This window comes from Amphichorda felina (assembly GCF_050947745.1).
Source record: "Amphichorda felina strain 45539 chromosome Unknown scaffold_1, whole genome shotgun sequence".
NCBI lineage: Eukaryota > Fungi > Ascomycota > Sordariomycetes > Hypocreales > Bionectriaceae > Amphichorda > Amphichorda felina.
Genome location: NW_028145049.1, coordinates 2,391,386 through 2,408,237, shown reverse-complemented (window position 1 = coordinate 2,408,237; position 16,852 = coordinate 2,391,386). Strand labels below are relative to the sequence as shown.

General features: G+C 55.8%; 5 protein-coding genes across 5 annotated transcripts; 1 reads left to right on the top strand and 4 right to left on the bottom strand.

Annotated features, from left to right (window-relative positions):
- Positions 1 to 949: 949 nt before the first annotated feature.
- Positions 950 to 2,191, bottom strand: ACO1O0_000784 (velvet factor-domain-containing protein; the record flags this gene model as incomplete). Its single annotated transcript, XM_083190280.1, has 1 exon — positions 950 to 2,191. One exon carries the CDS (start codon positions 2,189 to 2,191, stop codon positions 950 to 952), a length of 1,242 nt encoding a protein of 413 aa, XP_083054139.1.
- Positions 2,192 to 6,099: 3,908 nt separating this feature from the next.
- Positions 6,100 to 7,281, bottom strand: ACO1O0_000783 (uncharacterized protein; the record flags this gene model as incomplete). Its single annotated transcript, XM_083190279.1, has 4 exons — positions 6,100 to 6,445; positions 6,544 to 6,958; positions 7,042 to 7,090; positions 7,162 to 7,281. 4 exons carry the CDS (start codon positions 7,279 to 7,281, stop codon positions 6,100 to 6,102), a joined length of 930 nt encoding a protein of 309 aa, XP_083054138.1.
- Positions 7,282 to 8,217: 936 nt separating this feature from the next.
- ACO1O0_000782 (uncharacterized protein) lies at positions 8,218 to 9,552 on the bottom strand (the record flags this gene model as incomplete). Its single annotated transcript, XM_083190278.1, has 2 exons — positions 8,218 to 8,811; positions 8,872 to 9,552. 2 exons carry the CDS (start codon positions 9,550 to 9,552, stop codon positions 8,218 to 8,220), a joined length of 1,275 nt encoding a protein of 424 aa, XP_083054137.1.
- Positions 9,553 to 12,403: 2,851 nt separating this feature from the next.
- Positions 12,404 to 13,423, top strand: ACO1O0_000781 (uncharacterized protein; the record flags this gene model as incomplete). The annotated part of the gene is made up of 1 exon (XM_083190277.1): positions 12,404 to 13,423. One exon carries the CDS (start codon positions 12,404 to 12,406, stop codon positions 13,421 to 13,423), a length of 1,020 nt encoding a protein of 339 aa, XP_083054136.1.
- Positions 13,424 to 13,896: 473 nt separating this feature from the next.
- BRE1 (BRE1 E3 ubiquitin ligase-domain-containing protein) lies at positions 13,897 to 16,502 on the bottom strand (the record flags this gene model as incomplete). The annotated part of the gene is made up of 4 exons (XM_083190276.1): positions 13,897 to 14,070; positions 14,131 to 15,696; positions 15,910 to 16,053; positions 16,374 to 16,502. 4 exons carry the CDS (start codon positions 16,500 to 16,502, stop codon positions 13,897 to 13,899), a joined length of 2,013 nt encoding a protein of 670 aa, XP_083054135.1.
- Between the last annotated feature and the right edge of the window lie 350 nt (positions 16,503 to 16,852).

Here is a 16,852-nt window from a genome sequence, read left to right as displayed (position 1 = left end):
TCCCCTTGCCGTCTTGGCCATGATAACCTCAGTCCACACATACATATACTACAGACGTAGGTTCCAGAAAATGCCAAACTCGCCAAGAAGAATATGCTGTGATGGTGGTTGTTTCGTCACTCTGTGTACCTTTCCCGGCATAGCTCGTCCACGTGTATCGTGCCACCGTGACAGCGCATCCTCAAATCACCCCCATAGGGTTGGCCTCTTTGAGTTGCCTTATCAACTCCATAGCCAATGGCCTGACCTGACTGGTGCCTCGAGTTTCCTTGTCGGTAGCTGGATCTCCGTAGCTATGGCATATGACCTCGTGCATCCAGAACGAGACCCAGGCTACGTCAACAATTCAAGAAAGCCGCAGACTTGATAGCACCCTGGACAGGAGGCGGGTTGCCTGACCCTGATAATCTCCCAACCTAGACAATTAGAGCCCTGTCATAGATTTAGATGCAACTACGAACACTCATGATGTATTGATGTTGCTCTTGCCGCTCGTTGGAATCCCCGTGGTGACGTACCTTGCTTCATAACACTGTAAATATATTCATTACCATTATTGGTGATTGAATCGTGAGATGCGTATCTGGTTCTACCTACTGCCCTCCACTCCCGCCTAGTTAATGGTAAACAGTCTCTCCGAATGCGAGACAGCCAGGCCATGACCCCGGCTTTCAAATGTCTCCTGTAGATATTGAAGCGTGTAGATCTGGCATTAATGTTGGCCTTGAAAAAAGCGAGCGTAACTCGGCCGTCATGAAATCTGCTTCAAGCATAAATCGTAGTTCGTCGCAACATGAGATTGGGGTAACAGTCGAAATATCGTGAATACGCCGAGGCGAGTATTCCTCTAGGGACCCGGTTCTTCGCTCCTCGTCGGTCATTGATGCGCCCAGCCGCTGCCCTTGTTTCTGCGCCTGATATTTTGTTTTTTCTTGTCTTGAAATCTAGCTTAGCTTTCTCGCATCCTCTTATTTTGTATGCTTCCGTCGTCGTCATCGTTGAGATTATCCTCGTCGTCGCTCGGTTCCTCAAAATCCTTGGTTCGCTTCTTCTTGTCGTTTCCCTTCTTGATGGAGATAATACAGCCCTGCTCCCTCAGTTTCCTAACCAGCTTGCTGCTTTCGTTGATGCCGGGGAATTCCTTGGCCGTGTAGACATCAAATACGTCACTGAAGACCTCGGCCAGGATGGGAAAGTGGATGTGCTGCCCCGGCCGTGTAGTATCGAGCATGATAAGGTTGAACTTCAGGCGGTACTTCCCAAGCGTGCGCACCGACAGATCCGAGAAGGGGAAAAAGCACCCTTCCTCACCACCCTCGTCTTTGCCGTAGAAAGGTGTACCAACAAGAGACCCGGTTAACCGCCGCTGGTAACGATACTCAGATGGCATATGAGACGCATCGTGAGCCCCCGTCTCGTCATAGATCCCGCAGTTCACCACGTACCCCTCGTAGCGGAGATACCTGTCAATCTCATGTTTGGCTAGGCCAGGAGCTTCGATGTGTAGCTGGACAATCGGCGGCGGGTCAATATTCCTTCTATCCCTCTCTCCAGAGCCACAGGCTCGCGCAGCCTTGGGCTGCTGACGCATGGCTAGGCGGAACTTCATACTCTGCACGGCCTGAATTTTGTCATCGCCCACGAGATTGGGAATTCCGCTCGCCCTGGTTCGGTGTTCGGGGGCGGGGAATGGCGGAGCGCCCGACCTGGTCGTGGGCTGCCCAAGACCAACAGTTGGATGTGTTGGGGGTTGCCATTGTGATTGTGAGTGCTGTGTACTCATGGGGTGAGCTCGTTGCTGGTCATGCCTCATCGGCTGTGGCACTGGCGGCGGTACTGGCTGCGGGTGCTCCTGCCAGACTTCACTGAACCGGAAGTCCCTGGAGTTTGGAGGCGGGTAGTGAAACGGTGGGCGGGAGCTGTGAAAGGTTCGCGGGTGGTGGTTTGCGTTGTGCTCGCCACCGTGATGGAGAGTCTGGTGTAGCGGCTGCGAGTACGATACGGCGGGAGGCACGGGCCTGCTGGTGACCGGCGGTTGATGTGCGTAGTATGGGCCCTCCGGGTCACTAGGTGTGCCATGGATCGAACTAGAAGGAAGAGGAAGGGGCACGCTTTGCTGGCCACGATCAGTCTGGGTCAGGCCCGGTGGACGGGTGGGCTCGCTGGTCCAGCCGTTGTATGAGCGAGACATGGCGAAGGCGAATTTATGTGTAAACGCGCGTGGAAGTCATACGTTGATCACTGTATGACGATGGTCGGCATAGGGCTGGGGTTCGTAGTAGACGGATATGGGCTCGTGGCAACGCGGCCCCTTGAAGAGCCAGGGCGATAGCCGATGAGCGGGGGCGAAAGAGTAAGGCAACTCGGGTCAAGATTTAGGCAGGCATAAATTCGGGGTCGATCCTAGCAAACCCCCCCGAAGGTTCCCAGAACAAGACTTGAGGCGTTTGAGTGATGTTACAGGTCTAGGGCGAAGCTCACAGATGGAGCTTCTGTCGGCTCTTTGGACGGGGAGCAGCCAAGGTGCGGGGGACTGCGGCGGCGCGAGGTAGAAGTGCACGGAGGCACAGAATGGAGGTCGAACCCAACAATTGTATCATGTATTTGTCGAGGGGTTGCAGTAATGAGGCACTGGAATGCGTTGCAACTGATGGCTGGCGGCAAACTAGGTCAATGTACCAAGCCACCGACCACGACGGGTGACTACAGACGGGGGATGTAGTGATATGTGTTGTAGGTTATCAGATGCATAGCCGTGGTGACGCTAGCCGTGAATATGTAGAGCCAGGCAAAGAGGGTAACGCAGCCGTGCCTTCGAGTTGCCTATTAGAGGAACATGGACGGGTCAAAGCGCTAAATGGCGGCGGCCAGAAGGGGAAGTGAGGCGTTGGATACGACGTGGAGCGTGGGAGGCTGAGACAAAATCGATTGATTTCCGGGGTCCAGACATCCAAGCTCCCGGAACTGGCCAGTGGCATCTCTTTTGGTAGGAAAAAATCGTCCGAACAACCAGGGCCCAGTCTGGAATGCGAGGGGGATAGGCCAAGTTGACAGAGCTGGCACATCAAGACTGCTGCATCATATGCATGCGGTGCATGTACAAGCAATCTTGCTTGGACACTGGCAAATGACCTGTAACCCCCAAGATCTGGACCCATTAGGTATTCGTGCCTGGGTGACTGGTGCAAGGACGCCTGAAGAGCAAGAACAGGGGACCCAAAGGGTGTCCGTCGGAACTTGGAAGGGAGCTGCAGTCCGCACATGTGGTTGCGAATGGCAGATCGACGACACTAGGTAGATCGGCCGTCTGTTTCCTAGAAATCTGGCACAATTCCAACGTCCGGCCGTTGGTACTAGTTCAATGTGATTCCCAGCTGGCAGTTGACTCGGGTCGTTGTCATGGGGACTACAGACACATAGTCCACGGATTCAGGGAGGTTGGATGTTAGGGGCCAACGGGGTGTCAAGGTTTCCATGTTAGGGCCTCCCAGTCTTTTGCTCCTAGCCTGGCAGGGCGGCAAAAAACCGCGCGGGCCGGCCAGTGATCAATCAATTGGTCGGGAATGACTACTCAGAAAGATCTCGCCAGCAGCGTGTACAGCGTCGGCAAGGAGAGAAGAGAGCCCGAGTCATAGCAAGTGGTAAGGAGATGCTTCAGTCCCCCGTTGTGAGACGAACTAGGAGGCCTGTGTTCCGCACGCCTCGGTTTGGGGATGGACGTTGCTGCAGAATTTGACACCATTTCCACAGTAAAGACCAGGGGGGTTGAGTGTCCCGGGTCCCGGGATCAGATCGTCGACACCATTAGGCAAGCCCAGCTCTGGTCGTGGAGCAATCAGCCTGATCCAGCAAGCCCAGCGGGAAGAAGCAGGGCTAGACAGTTTTCTTGTGCTGCTGTGCAGGATGGAACTGGCATTGACATCTCGGAATCCGGAAATGCCGTCGTCGACCCCTGCTGGTGACGGATACAAACCAATGGTACGATGTATCCATACGACCAATTCCAATGCCCGTCCAAGGTTGGTAAAGGTCTATCGCTGCCACATCTGGATCCATGGTCGCCTACAGCTGATCTTGGTCCCAGCTAACTGCACGAGCACATGAGGACGGGGACCAACCCAACTGGGTGACAGGCAGGGGCACACCAATACTTGTTTGTCGAATGTCGACCCGAGCCCGGGGACTGGGAGGAGGAGAAAAGCGCATCCTGCCTCTGACAAGCATCTTGGAGCCCTCAGCCAACAGGAAGCCCGTCCGGGCCGTCCCCCGCCAAGGCCCGATATGAAACCTAGTAATAGTATCTGCGAGCGCTTTCTAGTCTGGCGTATTCTTACTAGAACGGGGTGGGAGTGGCGAGAGAGAGCCAAAACGGAAGCTGCTAATGACCAATGCAGACGCAGCCATGCGATCAGGGTGTTCCAGGCTGATACCCGGGTATCCTGATTCCGGGGAGCTGGGCACGGATGGTGACCCAGGTGCCGGTTTGTGCCATGGCTGTGGTTGGGTTGTCGAGCGCGTGGATGGCCGAGACGGTCGAACGGAGCGGCCCACAGAGGGACAGAAGGGTTGCACGATGCAATGCAGGTTGACAACCGGGGAGAGGCGGGCAGGCGGCCCAGGCGGGCATGACTGGTCCGGCCTGGCCTTGATGCATTGCTGGTCGTCACTGTTCGGCGTTGAGTCGTCGTTGATGGACGGGGGGGCCGTTGGTGATGTGCGCCAGGACCGGGGGGTCCTTGTTCAAGCCAAGTGGCCCGTTACCGATCCAGGCGCTTTGAAGTTGTCAACTGGGCCCCCCACACAGCGCATGAGGCGAAAGAGGAGAGACCTCACACTGTGGGTGGGCTGTGACATTTCCAGAAGTACTTACCTACCTTAGGTAAGGCAGGGGCAGGAACTCACCAACCTCCTTCCTTCACCTTACATGGCAAGTATGCACGTAGCGTACTCCATATTAAGATAGGGCATTACTCGTGCTTGCCTTCCAGGTAAATATCCCATTGTAGGTACAAGCAAGGGAGGATGTGCTACATAAGGTAGTAGTAGTAGCCTGTAGGTACGTATTACTACTTGCTAATGCAGGTGCTGGTATCCAGGTTGAGACAGAGGTGAGACACCAAGCCTGAACTACTCGTATCACCAAGTTGGGATTGAACCCTCACTGGTACGAGAACTCGCACATGCTACGTTCTCACCACGAATCTACCATGTAGTATATCACGTAGTATTCCGATGGCGCCATCTCCAGCGCTCACGTTATTCTCTTCTTGTGCGTCCCAGTCCACCCCAGACAGAGGCATGTCGCTCGTGCTTCAGGCCTGCATACATAGTAAAGTACATAGTAACACAGGCATGCAGGCTCACCCCGGCGCCGCAACAACACACCCAGGTCTCAACCACCGTTCCCTTGCTCGTAGGCCAACACACCGCCGTTTGCCAGCCTCGGCAGATCAAACTGCCGCGAGAAATATTCCTGGATTTGCATTTTGCCTAGACTGACCGGGCTTACGGCTTTCAATATGTGCCTCTTGGCTGAATTAATACCATGTACGTACAAGCCAGGTAGGCATGTCACTGGGCCCATCTCGTCGCCCGATATATTTCGGCCATCCCTACGAGTAAGAAATCTACTAGTACTTGTCTACTAGTACCTTCAAGGTTGTGGGCAGCTGCACCACAAGGAGATACCTAATATTTATTAATACCTGTGGATTGGGTTACACCACCGGTGAGGCCGGCCATCCTCACCTTCAAGTTGGGGAACCATGCCTCCCCCACCCACAGTGTCACCGGTCGCGGCGACAGCAAACACCGACTGCTGCAGCACTGCTTTTCCAAGGTCCTTGATACGAGTGCGCCAAGGCCAATATTGCTCAAGGTCAGCCTCCGACCAAGGCTTCCATACCAGAAAGGCACGTCACATGGGAAACAATAAGTATGAAAAACACCAACCAAGCGAGGTTCATAATGACATGTTGACCGGTAGTCGGCCGCCTTCTAAGAAAAAAAAACAACGTCATACAAGCTCCACACAGGCCAGTGCGTTTGGCCCGCCTCTATAATACTCTTACTCTTACTCTTACCGCTGTATCAGACGACTCAAAGCTTGCTCTTGAGCTTGGGCATCTTGACCTCAGCGCGGCCGTCGGTGAGACACGGCTTGCCCGACCCCACGACCTCGGCCGCCCACCGGATATCTGCCCACCCGTCGGGCGTGGCCTTCATCCGCCACAGCTCCACCTTGACGCGGTCGCCCGGCTTGACGGGCCCGGCAAACCTGGCCGACATCTCCCGCAGGCTCGCCGGGTCGCCGCCCCCGAGCTCCCGCACAATCTCGTGCGCGATGCGGTTGTACGCGAACACCCCGTGCATGATGATGCCCCCGTAGCCCATCTTGGCCCCAAACTCGGGCGTGGCGTGCAGGGGGTTGTAGTCACCGTTGAGCCTTTTGCGGGGGAAAAAAGGAGGGGGAAGACGTTAGCCGACCGTTGGAGAGGCAAAAAGGAAAAGAAGAAGAAGAAAAAAGGAACGAGAGAAACTCACCGGTACAGGTGCGCGGCCTGCTTGTCTATCTGCAGCTCGAGGGCCACATCGGGACGCCTCCCCCGCGGGGGCGGGAACTTCTTCGAGGGGGGGCCCCTGGGCCCTCCCCAGTTTCCCTGGCCGACGTAGAAGATGCTGCCAGTGTTGCGCGCGTAGACGTCGCCCGACACGGCGTCGACGAGGGCGTCCTCGACGCGCAGCACCGTCCCCGCCTTGCCCTTGTCGTACACGCCCAACACCCGCGAGCGGAACTCAAAGTCGCGGCCCTCGGACGTGACGGGGAGTGGCTTGAGGATCTCGATGGTGCGGTCGCCATCCACGAGGCGCGTGGGGTCCAGCTTGGGCACGTCGGGGATGCTGACGGAGCCCTGCGTGGCGTGGAAGTCGATGACCTCCTGTGTGTTTAGCTTGAAGACTGGGGGGGGCGTAGTTGTCAGCAAATCCAGCCAGTACCTTGCCAAACTACGACACAAAACAATTCCCCAGCGCAGAACATACTGAGGCCGAGAGGGAGAGTCGGGAAAGCCGCGAAATCTTTGTGCTTTTCCTATATTTCCAGCGTGTGAGCTCGGTGACGGGTAGACGCGGCGGAGAGGGTGGTGCAGTGAGGAGGCTCACATAGACAAACTGGGGCTCGTCGGCCTTGCACCCGATGCTCACGTTGAAGAGCAACACATCGCGCTTGAGCCACGAGACCTTGCGCGCTGGGAACTCGAAGCCGACGCCGGGCTCGGTCATTGTGAGAAGGCGACTAGCGGTCAGAAGGCGTTCAGCAGCTCTCCGGTTGTTGCGCGCGCGAGGTGCTCAATAGACCGCAGGCCCTGTCTTTGAACTCGCTGGGTTTCTTCGGCCGACGGACTCGAGGCCAACCCAAGTTAAATATTGGGAGCGTTGAGTTGGGCACAGCGATGTTGGGCAATGGCGGACGTGCGCGATCGGCGGTGGCATGTGGCATGTGGTGGTGGCATGATGCATCCCGTACCTTATTACCCACGTACCTACGTGGTGGTCTCCACTGCCACCACAATGCCGGCCGAGGTCCGGGGCCACATCCCGAGCAACTCGTAATTCCGGCGTGAAAAACGGCTTGGGAAATGCTGAATCCCGCCTGGTCTCCTCCGTACTCCGTACCATGTAGATATCTCGCCATAGCTCCACGGTTCTACCGCCAGTTACCACTCGTACCAGCCGTCAGGAGCATCCAAGTATACGCGCATTGATCGGCGTGTTCTTCGCCGACTACACCGGTAATACATCCAACGACAATAAATTTAAAATATTTATATCCCCGTGAATCACTAATAATCCTATCCCGTCGAATCGAAGAAGCCGTTGCACAATAAATACTTTCACCGAGATGCGGCACATTTCCGCCCCATGTATTTTGCCCGTGTACTCGTATCCTTCAAAGTGCCCCAAAAGTAATATCCAACATGCGCCGCGCTTCTCGCTCAAGAGACATATCTATGTAAGCCTCTATTCCTGTGGTTGTGAATGAATAAAAAATAATTATCCGTCCCAGAAAAGAAATTCGCAGTGGGGATTAAATCAAGTCATAAGTGCCGCCCTCTCAAGGTCAAAGCAGCTGGAATCTGACATTCAGACCAACGCCGAGGTGGGTAAATGGAAAAGAAACAGTCATAAGGGGCGAACAGGATGAGTGGTAGTCGCCCACTACAAGACAGCGCCCAGAGCTGCAGCAAGGCATGCCGTCCCCGCCATAGACACCCAGGAGGGCAGCGTGGTAATGGCCCGGGACTCGGCCTCCTCAGGAAGCGTGCCATTCACGAACTCGGGGTCGCACAGATTGTTGATCAGCCTCGCAGCATCCTGGTACGTCTTGGAGATGAGGAGATCTCGGTTCGCCGAGGCGGCGTGGTAGATATTCATCGTCTCCCTGTTGCACCAGCCGCAAGAGGGTGTCGACGAGCCCGGCAGGGCGAGGTCGTAGGGCAGGAAGTAAATGTAGCTGTCCGACGAGTCGGTAGTGTTGGTGACAGCGCTCGCATAGCAGTACTGGTCCGTGTCCGGGTCCTGGAGGCAAGTGGCTGAGTACACAGTTTGGTAGTTCACGAGACCGTTGTAGGCCTCCTTGACCACAGTGACCCCCCCATCGTACTCTTCCTGGCAGTTCTCCTCAGCCGTCAGATTCCGTGCCGCCGTGCTCATAAACTCGGCGCAAGAATCCACGTCGGCGGCACACCCAGCATCCAACACACGAACCATGCTCGTGATCTGCCTCTTCGCATCAAAAAAACCATTCGATTTCTGCTTTCTTCCTGTTAGGCCACGTGCATTTCATAAGCGGTCTAGTCGCAGAACTCTTACCAGAATGAGCATGGAGATGGGATAGCAGTCATTGAACGCGTCGCTGTTGAGCAGGGAGCTGATGAAGTTGGGGCATGAATCGTCCCCATCCTCCGTCTTGAATTCCGATGCCGAGGTCCCGTCAAACGGAACAGGCAGCGGCGCATCGGGGTCGGCCGTCTCCGTTGGGCGTGTGTTAGATGGAGCGATGGAGAGGGAGTGGGTGGACAGAGAGTCTGGATCCTCGGTGAGGGTCTGTGTTGGCCCAGCTGTCTTGGTTTCCTTCTCGTCATCGTCGTCGGATGCCGCCGTCTTGGTCGCCTTCTCGTCCTTCTCCTCCCCTTGGGTACGAGTTATTTCATCGATATCCTTGTTCTTGACAATCTTCCTGTCCTCATCCGTATCTTCCTCGTCCTCCTCGTCCTTCTGCCTCCTGTGCAGGTGCCGGTGTCTCAGGCGAAGTTCGTGGGAGTTATGCGAGTTCACGGCCAAGTTGGCATCAGGGGGTGCCGTAAATGGGCCATCATCGACAACGAGGGTCGACGGGAGGTCCGCGATGCCGGCGGGAGGGGTGATCTGGGCCGGGTACGGTTCCTCGAAAGCCACGGCGGGGGAGCCGAGAGCTGCGAACACAGCCAAGACGCAGAAGGCCGGGTGCACCCGTGAACGGCGCTGTCTCATCTTGGTAGGGCCGAGGGTCATGATGGTCGAGATGGAGCCGTTGAAGCTAGGGATGGTGAGACAGGTCGAAGCAAAATGCTAGTATTATGTAGATCCCCTTGTCCGCAACGGCAGAGTGGGTGTGGCAGCCGTTGCGTACTACGCTCGTGGCCCTTGGGCAGAGTTAATTGGTTGGTATATCGGGGTTTACAGCCGGTGCTGTGTATTGTGTGTACTCGTACGACAGGCGCAAAGAGAGCGTGAAAAGAGCAGGTTGGAGAAGCGAGTGACTGAGGCCGGCGCGCGTGCCTTGGCCGGTGAGGGACAGCGAGCGTGACGAAACGAGTGGCAGATGCTATTGAATAGCTCCAACCTCGAGAATGATCGACAGAGTAGGATGAGGCTGGTGAGGACGATGAGAAGCGAACGGGGTAAGGGGCACGGAGCAAGCAGTTTAGGGAAAGACAATGGAAAGAAGCAACGATGGGCAGGCCCCCGTCAAAAGGGACGGACTTGGAAGCTGGGCAACTGGAGGTCTGGGGCCAACCCGGCCAACAACTGGAGACAACTGGAGCCAAAAGCCGGCAGCGGGTGGCCACCGTTGTAAGGCCCGCAATCCACGGGAGGACCCCTGCCTCTCACTTTCCTTCTGTAGGTCGCGTCTGGAGCTGTTGGTGTTGGTGGTGGTGCTGCTGCAAAGCTGACAGCCTTTAGTACAGAAGCGAGAAACCATTGGCTTGGCGATTGGTTCTTCAGCCACGGCGGCCACGTTATTAGAATTGTCCCGTTTCCTCAGCCCATGTGCCGCTGTCTCACTCTGATTCACTGTCTCTTGACTGTTTATTCAGACTTCGGGCATCCGCAGGTTTCATCAGGTCGCCGGCGCATGAAGTCGTGGACTCTCCTGGGAGAGCGTGGCACTGCCCTGAAACGGCCAGTCCCTCAGCGTCCATGTCACTGTTGCGTTAGGCTGTTCAGGCAGCTCAGGCCTCTCTCCCAGCACGAGGGACAAATTTCGCTTCCCACGCCGAGAAGACCCCTGCTAGCCTCATTACAATTCTAAAGTTATTTCCCGGATGCCCGTGCACGACAGCACGCCAATGGTAGGTACGAAGGACATTGCATAATACTGCCTACTTACCTAGTACTACAGGTAAGTATGACTCCCTTCCTGTAAGTTCTTCCCACAGGGAAAGAAATACTGCTGCTACAGTCAGGCGCATGATATTATTTTAGGGACCGTCTCTCGTCCCAACTTTACTCCCTTCTTCAGATATTAGCTCAGGACTCCATCCAAGATGGCTAAGCTCTCATCATATCAAGATACCTACGGAGTAGATAGCCAGGCACCGGAACCCACCTCCAATGCACAAAATCCACCTTCAATCGGCCGATGCCCCTCACCCAATGATCGACGCTGCTCCCCTGCATTAGCACCGGTGGGTGAGCCTGGCACCTTGGTCTCGACCTTGGTGGACTCTCATGCCTGCATTTGTGCCTGCTTCCAGGTGGGGAGGGAACGATTGTGCACTTCACACTCGAGCCAAGTTGACTCGCACAAAGGAGCGACTTCAAACCGCCGGCTACGGCACCACCGGACCACCGGTCGTACTAGATGCCAAGAGGTGATCCAAGCCATCTGCCGAGAGGCCGGAGCCATGATCCATCTGCTCAGGGACTGACATGCCAGCGTTGTAGGTGTATCCCAGCAGCCCTGCAATGTGCAGAGTAAAATCCTCCGTTCAGTGTGTGGGGACTGTGGCAGTGTGTCTCTTAGGAGCCTGTGACTGCTCGCCTCTCCTGCAGTAAGTAGGTGATATCACAACACTGAGTTATTAATCCACGGCCCGTGGGCAACCCGACAATCCCGATTTGATGCAGTGAAATTCGGTTCAATAGTGCTTTCGTACAGCTCGGGGCGGTTGGCTGAACCACTGGACACCCGGACGGGATGGATTCCCGCACATGCCAAGTCCAGAGTGGTAGAGTGCCAATCTGCCAATGCAGCCCACTTCAGGTGGGGGCTGCTATACATAACAGCCTTGTACGTATCCGTAATAGGAAGAAGAACAGACCACGACATTTCCTTCATCGGCTGAAAATGGAATGATTATTTCGAAATAACTCCTACTATGGTGGGAAGTTGTCCAATGTGAGGCTGATAGTCCACACCTGGAGTCCATAAGATCCTGGCGCAATGAGTCCCTCTTTACTCAAGTCTAACAACATTTGTTAACCAAATGGCTTTACAACACTCCACCATTATATCATACAAAGCAAACAAGCGCGCCATCATACTCCTTCCAAGGTAGGCCAGAAGCGCCAACTCTTCTCGCAGAAGCTTTGAGGAACGAATCACCCAGATCTAGATAGTAGCAGCGTCTCATCGCAAAATTACGAGAGAGGCCATTATTATGCCGCGACATCCGTTGCCTAAGTCTGAGCTACCAGATGCTGGCTCTTGGAGTCTCGGAGTCTTGGTGTTCTTGGGGACTGACGCGTAAGACGCGGTTAGCTTTGTAATAAGAGGCGCAGGCGTGGCGATTGGGCACCCAGGTCCTCGGGATCCACTGGACGAACACTGCTGACCTTCACCCAATCCGGCGTCTTGGAGAACTACGAGTACAACGGGCAAGTTGGCCAGGCTGGCCTCACTGCCATGACTAACACCGCCTGGCGAACATGATCTGGCGGTCTGACAAGACGTTATTATCCCATTCCATCAGATCATCTGATTCCACCTAATCCCATCTGCCTACCTGTGCATCTCACTCTAAGAGGACACAGCAACCTATCGCGTCTGAAGTGGAGGACTACGGAGCCAAAAGGATACTCACCGCGCCAATACCCCAACCGGCAGCCACTGGGCATCCGTCGTGGTCCCCCGTCCATCATGCACCTCGCGACAACACTCCTGGCAGCACTGTTGTGCTGCTCCTCCCCCGCTGACGCCTTGGGAGGAGGCAGCAGCAAGAAGAAGGATGCCATCCTGCTCTCCAAAGTCGAGACCCTCACCCTCCGTGGCCACGGCGCGCGCACCACCCACCGCCGCGTGCCGTCCATGCCCCAGCTGTCATGCCTCTCGCACCCGTCCCTCTGCCGCCTCGCCGACTTCGACGTGATGCGCTGCACCAACCAGGGCTCCTCCTACTCGGACGCCGACGTCGAATGGAGCTGCTCTGCCTCGCTCCCAGACGACGTCCGCCTGGGCAGCACTGACGTCATCTGCGAGGGCTACTCGTCCCCCGACGACCCCTACGTCCTCAAGGGCTCCTGTGCAGTCGAGTACCGCCTCGCCCTCACCGACAAGGGCGAGCGCCGCCACCCGGAGCTGGTCCGCGCCCTCCAGAAGAGCTCCCACGACGACAATGACTGGTTCCCCTTCATCTTCGGGTGCATCGCCGTCGGCTTCATCGCCTGGATCCTCTACACCGCCTGGACCGACTACAGAAGCAACAGGAACGGTGGCGCCAGGCGTGCCCCACGTCGCCCTGGCGGCGGCCGCCGCGGTGGTAATGATCACGGCCCCGGCGGCGGCGGCGGTGGTGGTGGAGGAGGCGGGGGCTTCGATCCTCGCTTTGGCGGGCCCGACAACAACGACGATCCCCCGCCGCCCTATCCCGGGCAAAAATCGTACTGGTCCTCCGGGCCGTCCCAGCGCCAGCAGGACTCTTGGCGGCCTGGCTTCTGGTCTGGCGTCGCGACCGGTGGTGCGGCCGGCGGTGCGGCTGGTTACGCGGCCGGGAGACGAGGTCAGAATCGCAACGCCGAGGATAACTACCGTAACACCGGTGGCGGTGGCCCCTGGGGATCGAGTACTACGAGTAGACGCAATGGCGAGTCCTCGTCGTCAGGGTCAGGAGCTGGTCCCTCACGCGAGAGCACTGGCTTCGGTAGCACCAGACGCCGGTGATGAGTTTACACTAGGTATTCCATCCCGGTACTCTGTACATTTGATGGAATTAAAAAAAAATCCGTGGATTACAAGCATGTAATGTCAACTCCCAATGTATCCAACCCCCCAACTCCCGACCCCATTCCTCATCCATACCGTATTCCCCGCAAACAAGAAGTCAGAACTTATATACATGTTGACCAGCACGACTGGCGGCCTACCCTCTCATAGTAGTACATGGGTGCACACGTCTCACACCCTACCAGGTGTGCTTGGCTCATTAAGCTGGAGCCATATTTCATCCATCGCCCCCCCCAAAGAGCGCTTCGATCGGCCCCAGGTAGCCGTTATAACCACACCACCCTATTCCGCCCGTGCCGCGAAAGCTGAAACCACAAACATACCCTCGGCGCATTGAAGCCATTCTCAAGTAGGAACATTATAGTTGTGCATGCAGGAGGTTGAAGCTGTTCCGGTGAGCATAACCTGTCTTAGACGTGGACGGGCATGACATCCATTTTGTCAAACGACCGTGAGCAAGTTGGGCATTTACGCATACGGTTGCTGATCCGATCCTCGATGCATTGGTTGCAGAACAAATGTCCGCATGTTTTCAAGGCCGTGTTCTTGAAGTTGTTTCGGCAGATTGTGCAGAGGGCAAAGGTCTAGACACGAGTTAGCCGAGCTCGGTAGATAAGAAAATACCACAAAGGAGTGCTCCTTACCCGCAGCATTTCCTCCTCTTCGGAAGAGTTGCTAAGCGCCTTACTCTTCCAGTTGTCACGGTCCTTCTGCATGCTGTCCAGTCGGACCTTGAGCTTCTCCACCTCAGTCTCCTGCATCGTGTTCCGTTCTCTCACCACCGCGGACGCCGCGTCCTTAGACTTGACCAAGTTCGTGAGCTCGCCGATCTGCTTGTTCAGCGAGTCTACACGCCGCGCAGCTTCCAGGCTACTCGTCTCCATCCTCTTGCTCTCTGTCACCAGCAAAGCATTCGCCTGCTTCAAGTCGGAGACTTGTTTTTCCAAGTTGCTCAGCAGTGTCCGGTTTTGTGATTCGTGATCCTTGAGCTGCGCAATAATTTCCGCGCTCTTCCCGTTCTGGTGTCGGAGCGACCGAATCTCATTGTTCCTCGTGTCGGCGTCCTTCCGGGCAGCGAAGTACTTCTGGTCGGCTTTGCTCTTCTCGGCAATCAGGACCGAGACCCTTTCCTCCAGTGCCGTGAAATCCATGACCTTCTTCTGTGCCAGGTCCTTCATCTTCTTGTAGGCCTTTTCGATGGAGGGGAGCTCTTGGTTGATGGACCGGAAATCCAGCTGTAGCTTCTTGTACTTGGACCTGAGATCCTCAAGGGACAGTTCCTCCGAATCATCCGTGTTGGTCATCTCCTGGTCCTCGCTGGGCTTGAGACGTGAAATTTCCGACTCGAGTGCGGAAATCCGATCGTCCTTCGCAACCACAAGCTCCTTGATCTGATCCAGTGCCGCCTTCTCCTGATCCATGCTTGCTTTGCGCTGTGTATTTTCCGCTAGGATCTCATCTCGGGCAGATCGAACGCGCGCAAGGTCCTGATCTCGCGCCACGATCTCTGCCTCTAACTCTTGGGTGACTTGGTTCGCATCTGCTTCTAGTTGGCTCCGGAATGCTGACCGCTCTGCTTGGAATTTTTCAGCCTCCTCGCGAAGTTGCTTGTTCGTTGCCTCCAGATTGTTGATCCGCCTTATGAGATCCTCGTTTTGGCCCTTGAACTGCTTGAAGACATCTGTCCGGATAAAGTCCTCGTCTGTCCAAGCCTCCCTCCTCGCCTTCAGTGTCGAGTTCTCTTCCTGCATAGTCTTAATTTCCGTCAGAAGGTTGTCAAGCTGCTCCTTTTGCTTCAAAGCAGCAGCGGTTGCTTCTTCATACTTGAGCAGCAGCTCGGTCGAGTTTGCGTTCGTTGCCTCCTTGTTTTCCGATCCTTCTGATCCAGTTGCAGGTTTATTCGCATTGGCAAATGCCTGCTGCTCCATCTTCTGCACCTGCGCACTCTTTGCCCGGTCCAACTTCTTCTCGGCCTTGAAATATCTTAGAGTTGCGGTATTCAGTTCCTCGGTGAGCTGGTCCTTCTCGCTGTTTAGGTGGTCCAGCTTCAACAGATACTCCTTCTGCGCCGTTAGAAGATCGTTGATCTTGGCTTCCAATTTAGCTGCTTCGGGGGAAATCTCTCCGCGGCCAGCGGCCAGTCGGTTCAAAAGGGCCTCGGCCTTAGTCTTGATCGCCTTGCCCTTGTCTTCGAAATGGTTGTGAAAGTCCTGGAGACCTTTGAAGCTTACACCAGTCAGGTACGGCGGACCTGCTGTCACATATTTTTAGCATCGGGACAGTGGTGGGAGATGATGGTAAGGCGTACCTGAAGCGTCTGAAGTCGTCGAAACGGTCGACTTGGCTAAGAGCTCTAATTGTTCGAGCGTCTATCAATGTTAGTAACGGCAGACAAAGAGGACGAGGGGAGAAGCATGACTCACCTGGAGCCACCAGGCGTCAATAAATCGCAGGTGGTCATCATGATGCACGGATCGTTTGTGCAATTCTTCCAAACGGGATTCTGCTGTCGTGGCTCTGCGGCTATATTCTTGCATCTGACGGTAGATGGCTCCCTTGGTGTACGTCTGTTGCCCCGCGTCAGCTTGTGCCTCTCCAGGCAATAAACGAAAGACGAGGATGCAACGCCGACAGACAAAGCCCAGTTCCAATCGCCGGTGCATGTTTGATGGATGGATTCAGGCCCAGCGATCGACACAGCCAGCGAACGCGGGCCTGTCACGATAAGTGACGATAGCCATCACGCCGCGAAGCGCGTCGAGACGCGGAGGACTCGGAAGGCAGTGCCATCAAGAAAATTCAGGAACGGAAAACATTGGATACAGTCTCATGACAAAATCTGTCGCGTTCAGGGGTCAAACGACAACGGGGGCCGTGCGGCACGTACCTCGACCCAACTCTCCTCTTTCATCTCGAGGCCATCGTCCTTGGGCTTGGAGCCATTGATAGCGACCCTCTTGCTGGGTGGCGCCAGCTCGTCAGTACTGTTGACAGCTGGTCGCTTCCTATCCTCCATCTTGGGATTTGTCGTGGATGGACGGCGGGAGGCAGAGGTGGTCGTGGCTGCAGGCATCAGAAGGGGCGTGGCGAGGGACGCTAAAAGCGGCTCAACGGGCAGTCAGCAGAGAGCCTTGGTGCCGGCGAGGCCTTTGAGCCCAGTCTCGTCCCAAATCCAGGTGCGCGGGCGGTCATGAAGGGGCAGCGAGGGTATGTTGCGTGGTGATGATGGGAGAGTTGCCCTCCTCCCAGGAGTTGAAATTTCGAGGTTGAGAGTCGCAAACCAGAGGCACGCTCCCCCACCTCAAAGAGGCTTAGCGCGGTGCTAGCCTGTTTGGGTGGCTCTTATCATGATGCCTCAGCGGGTAA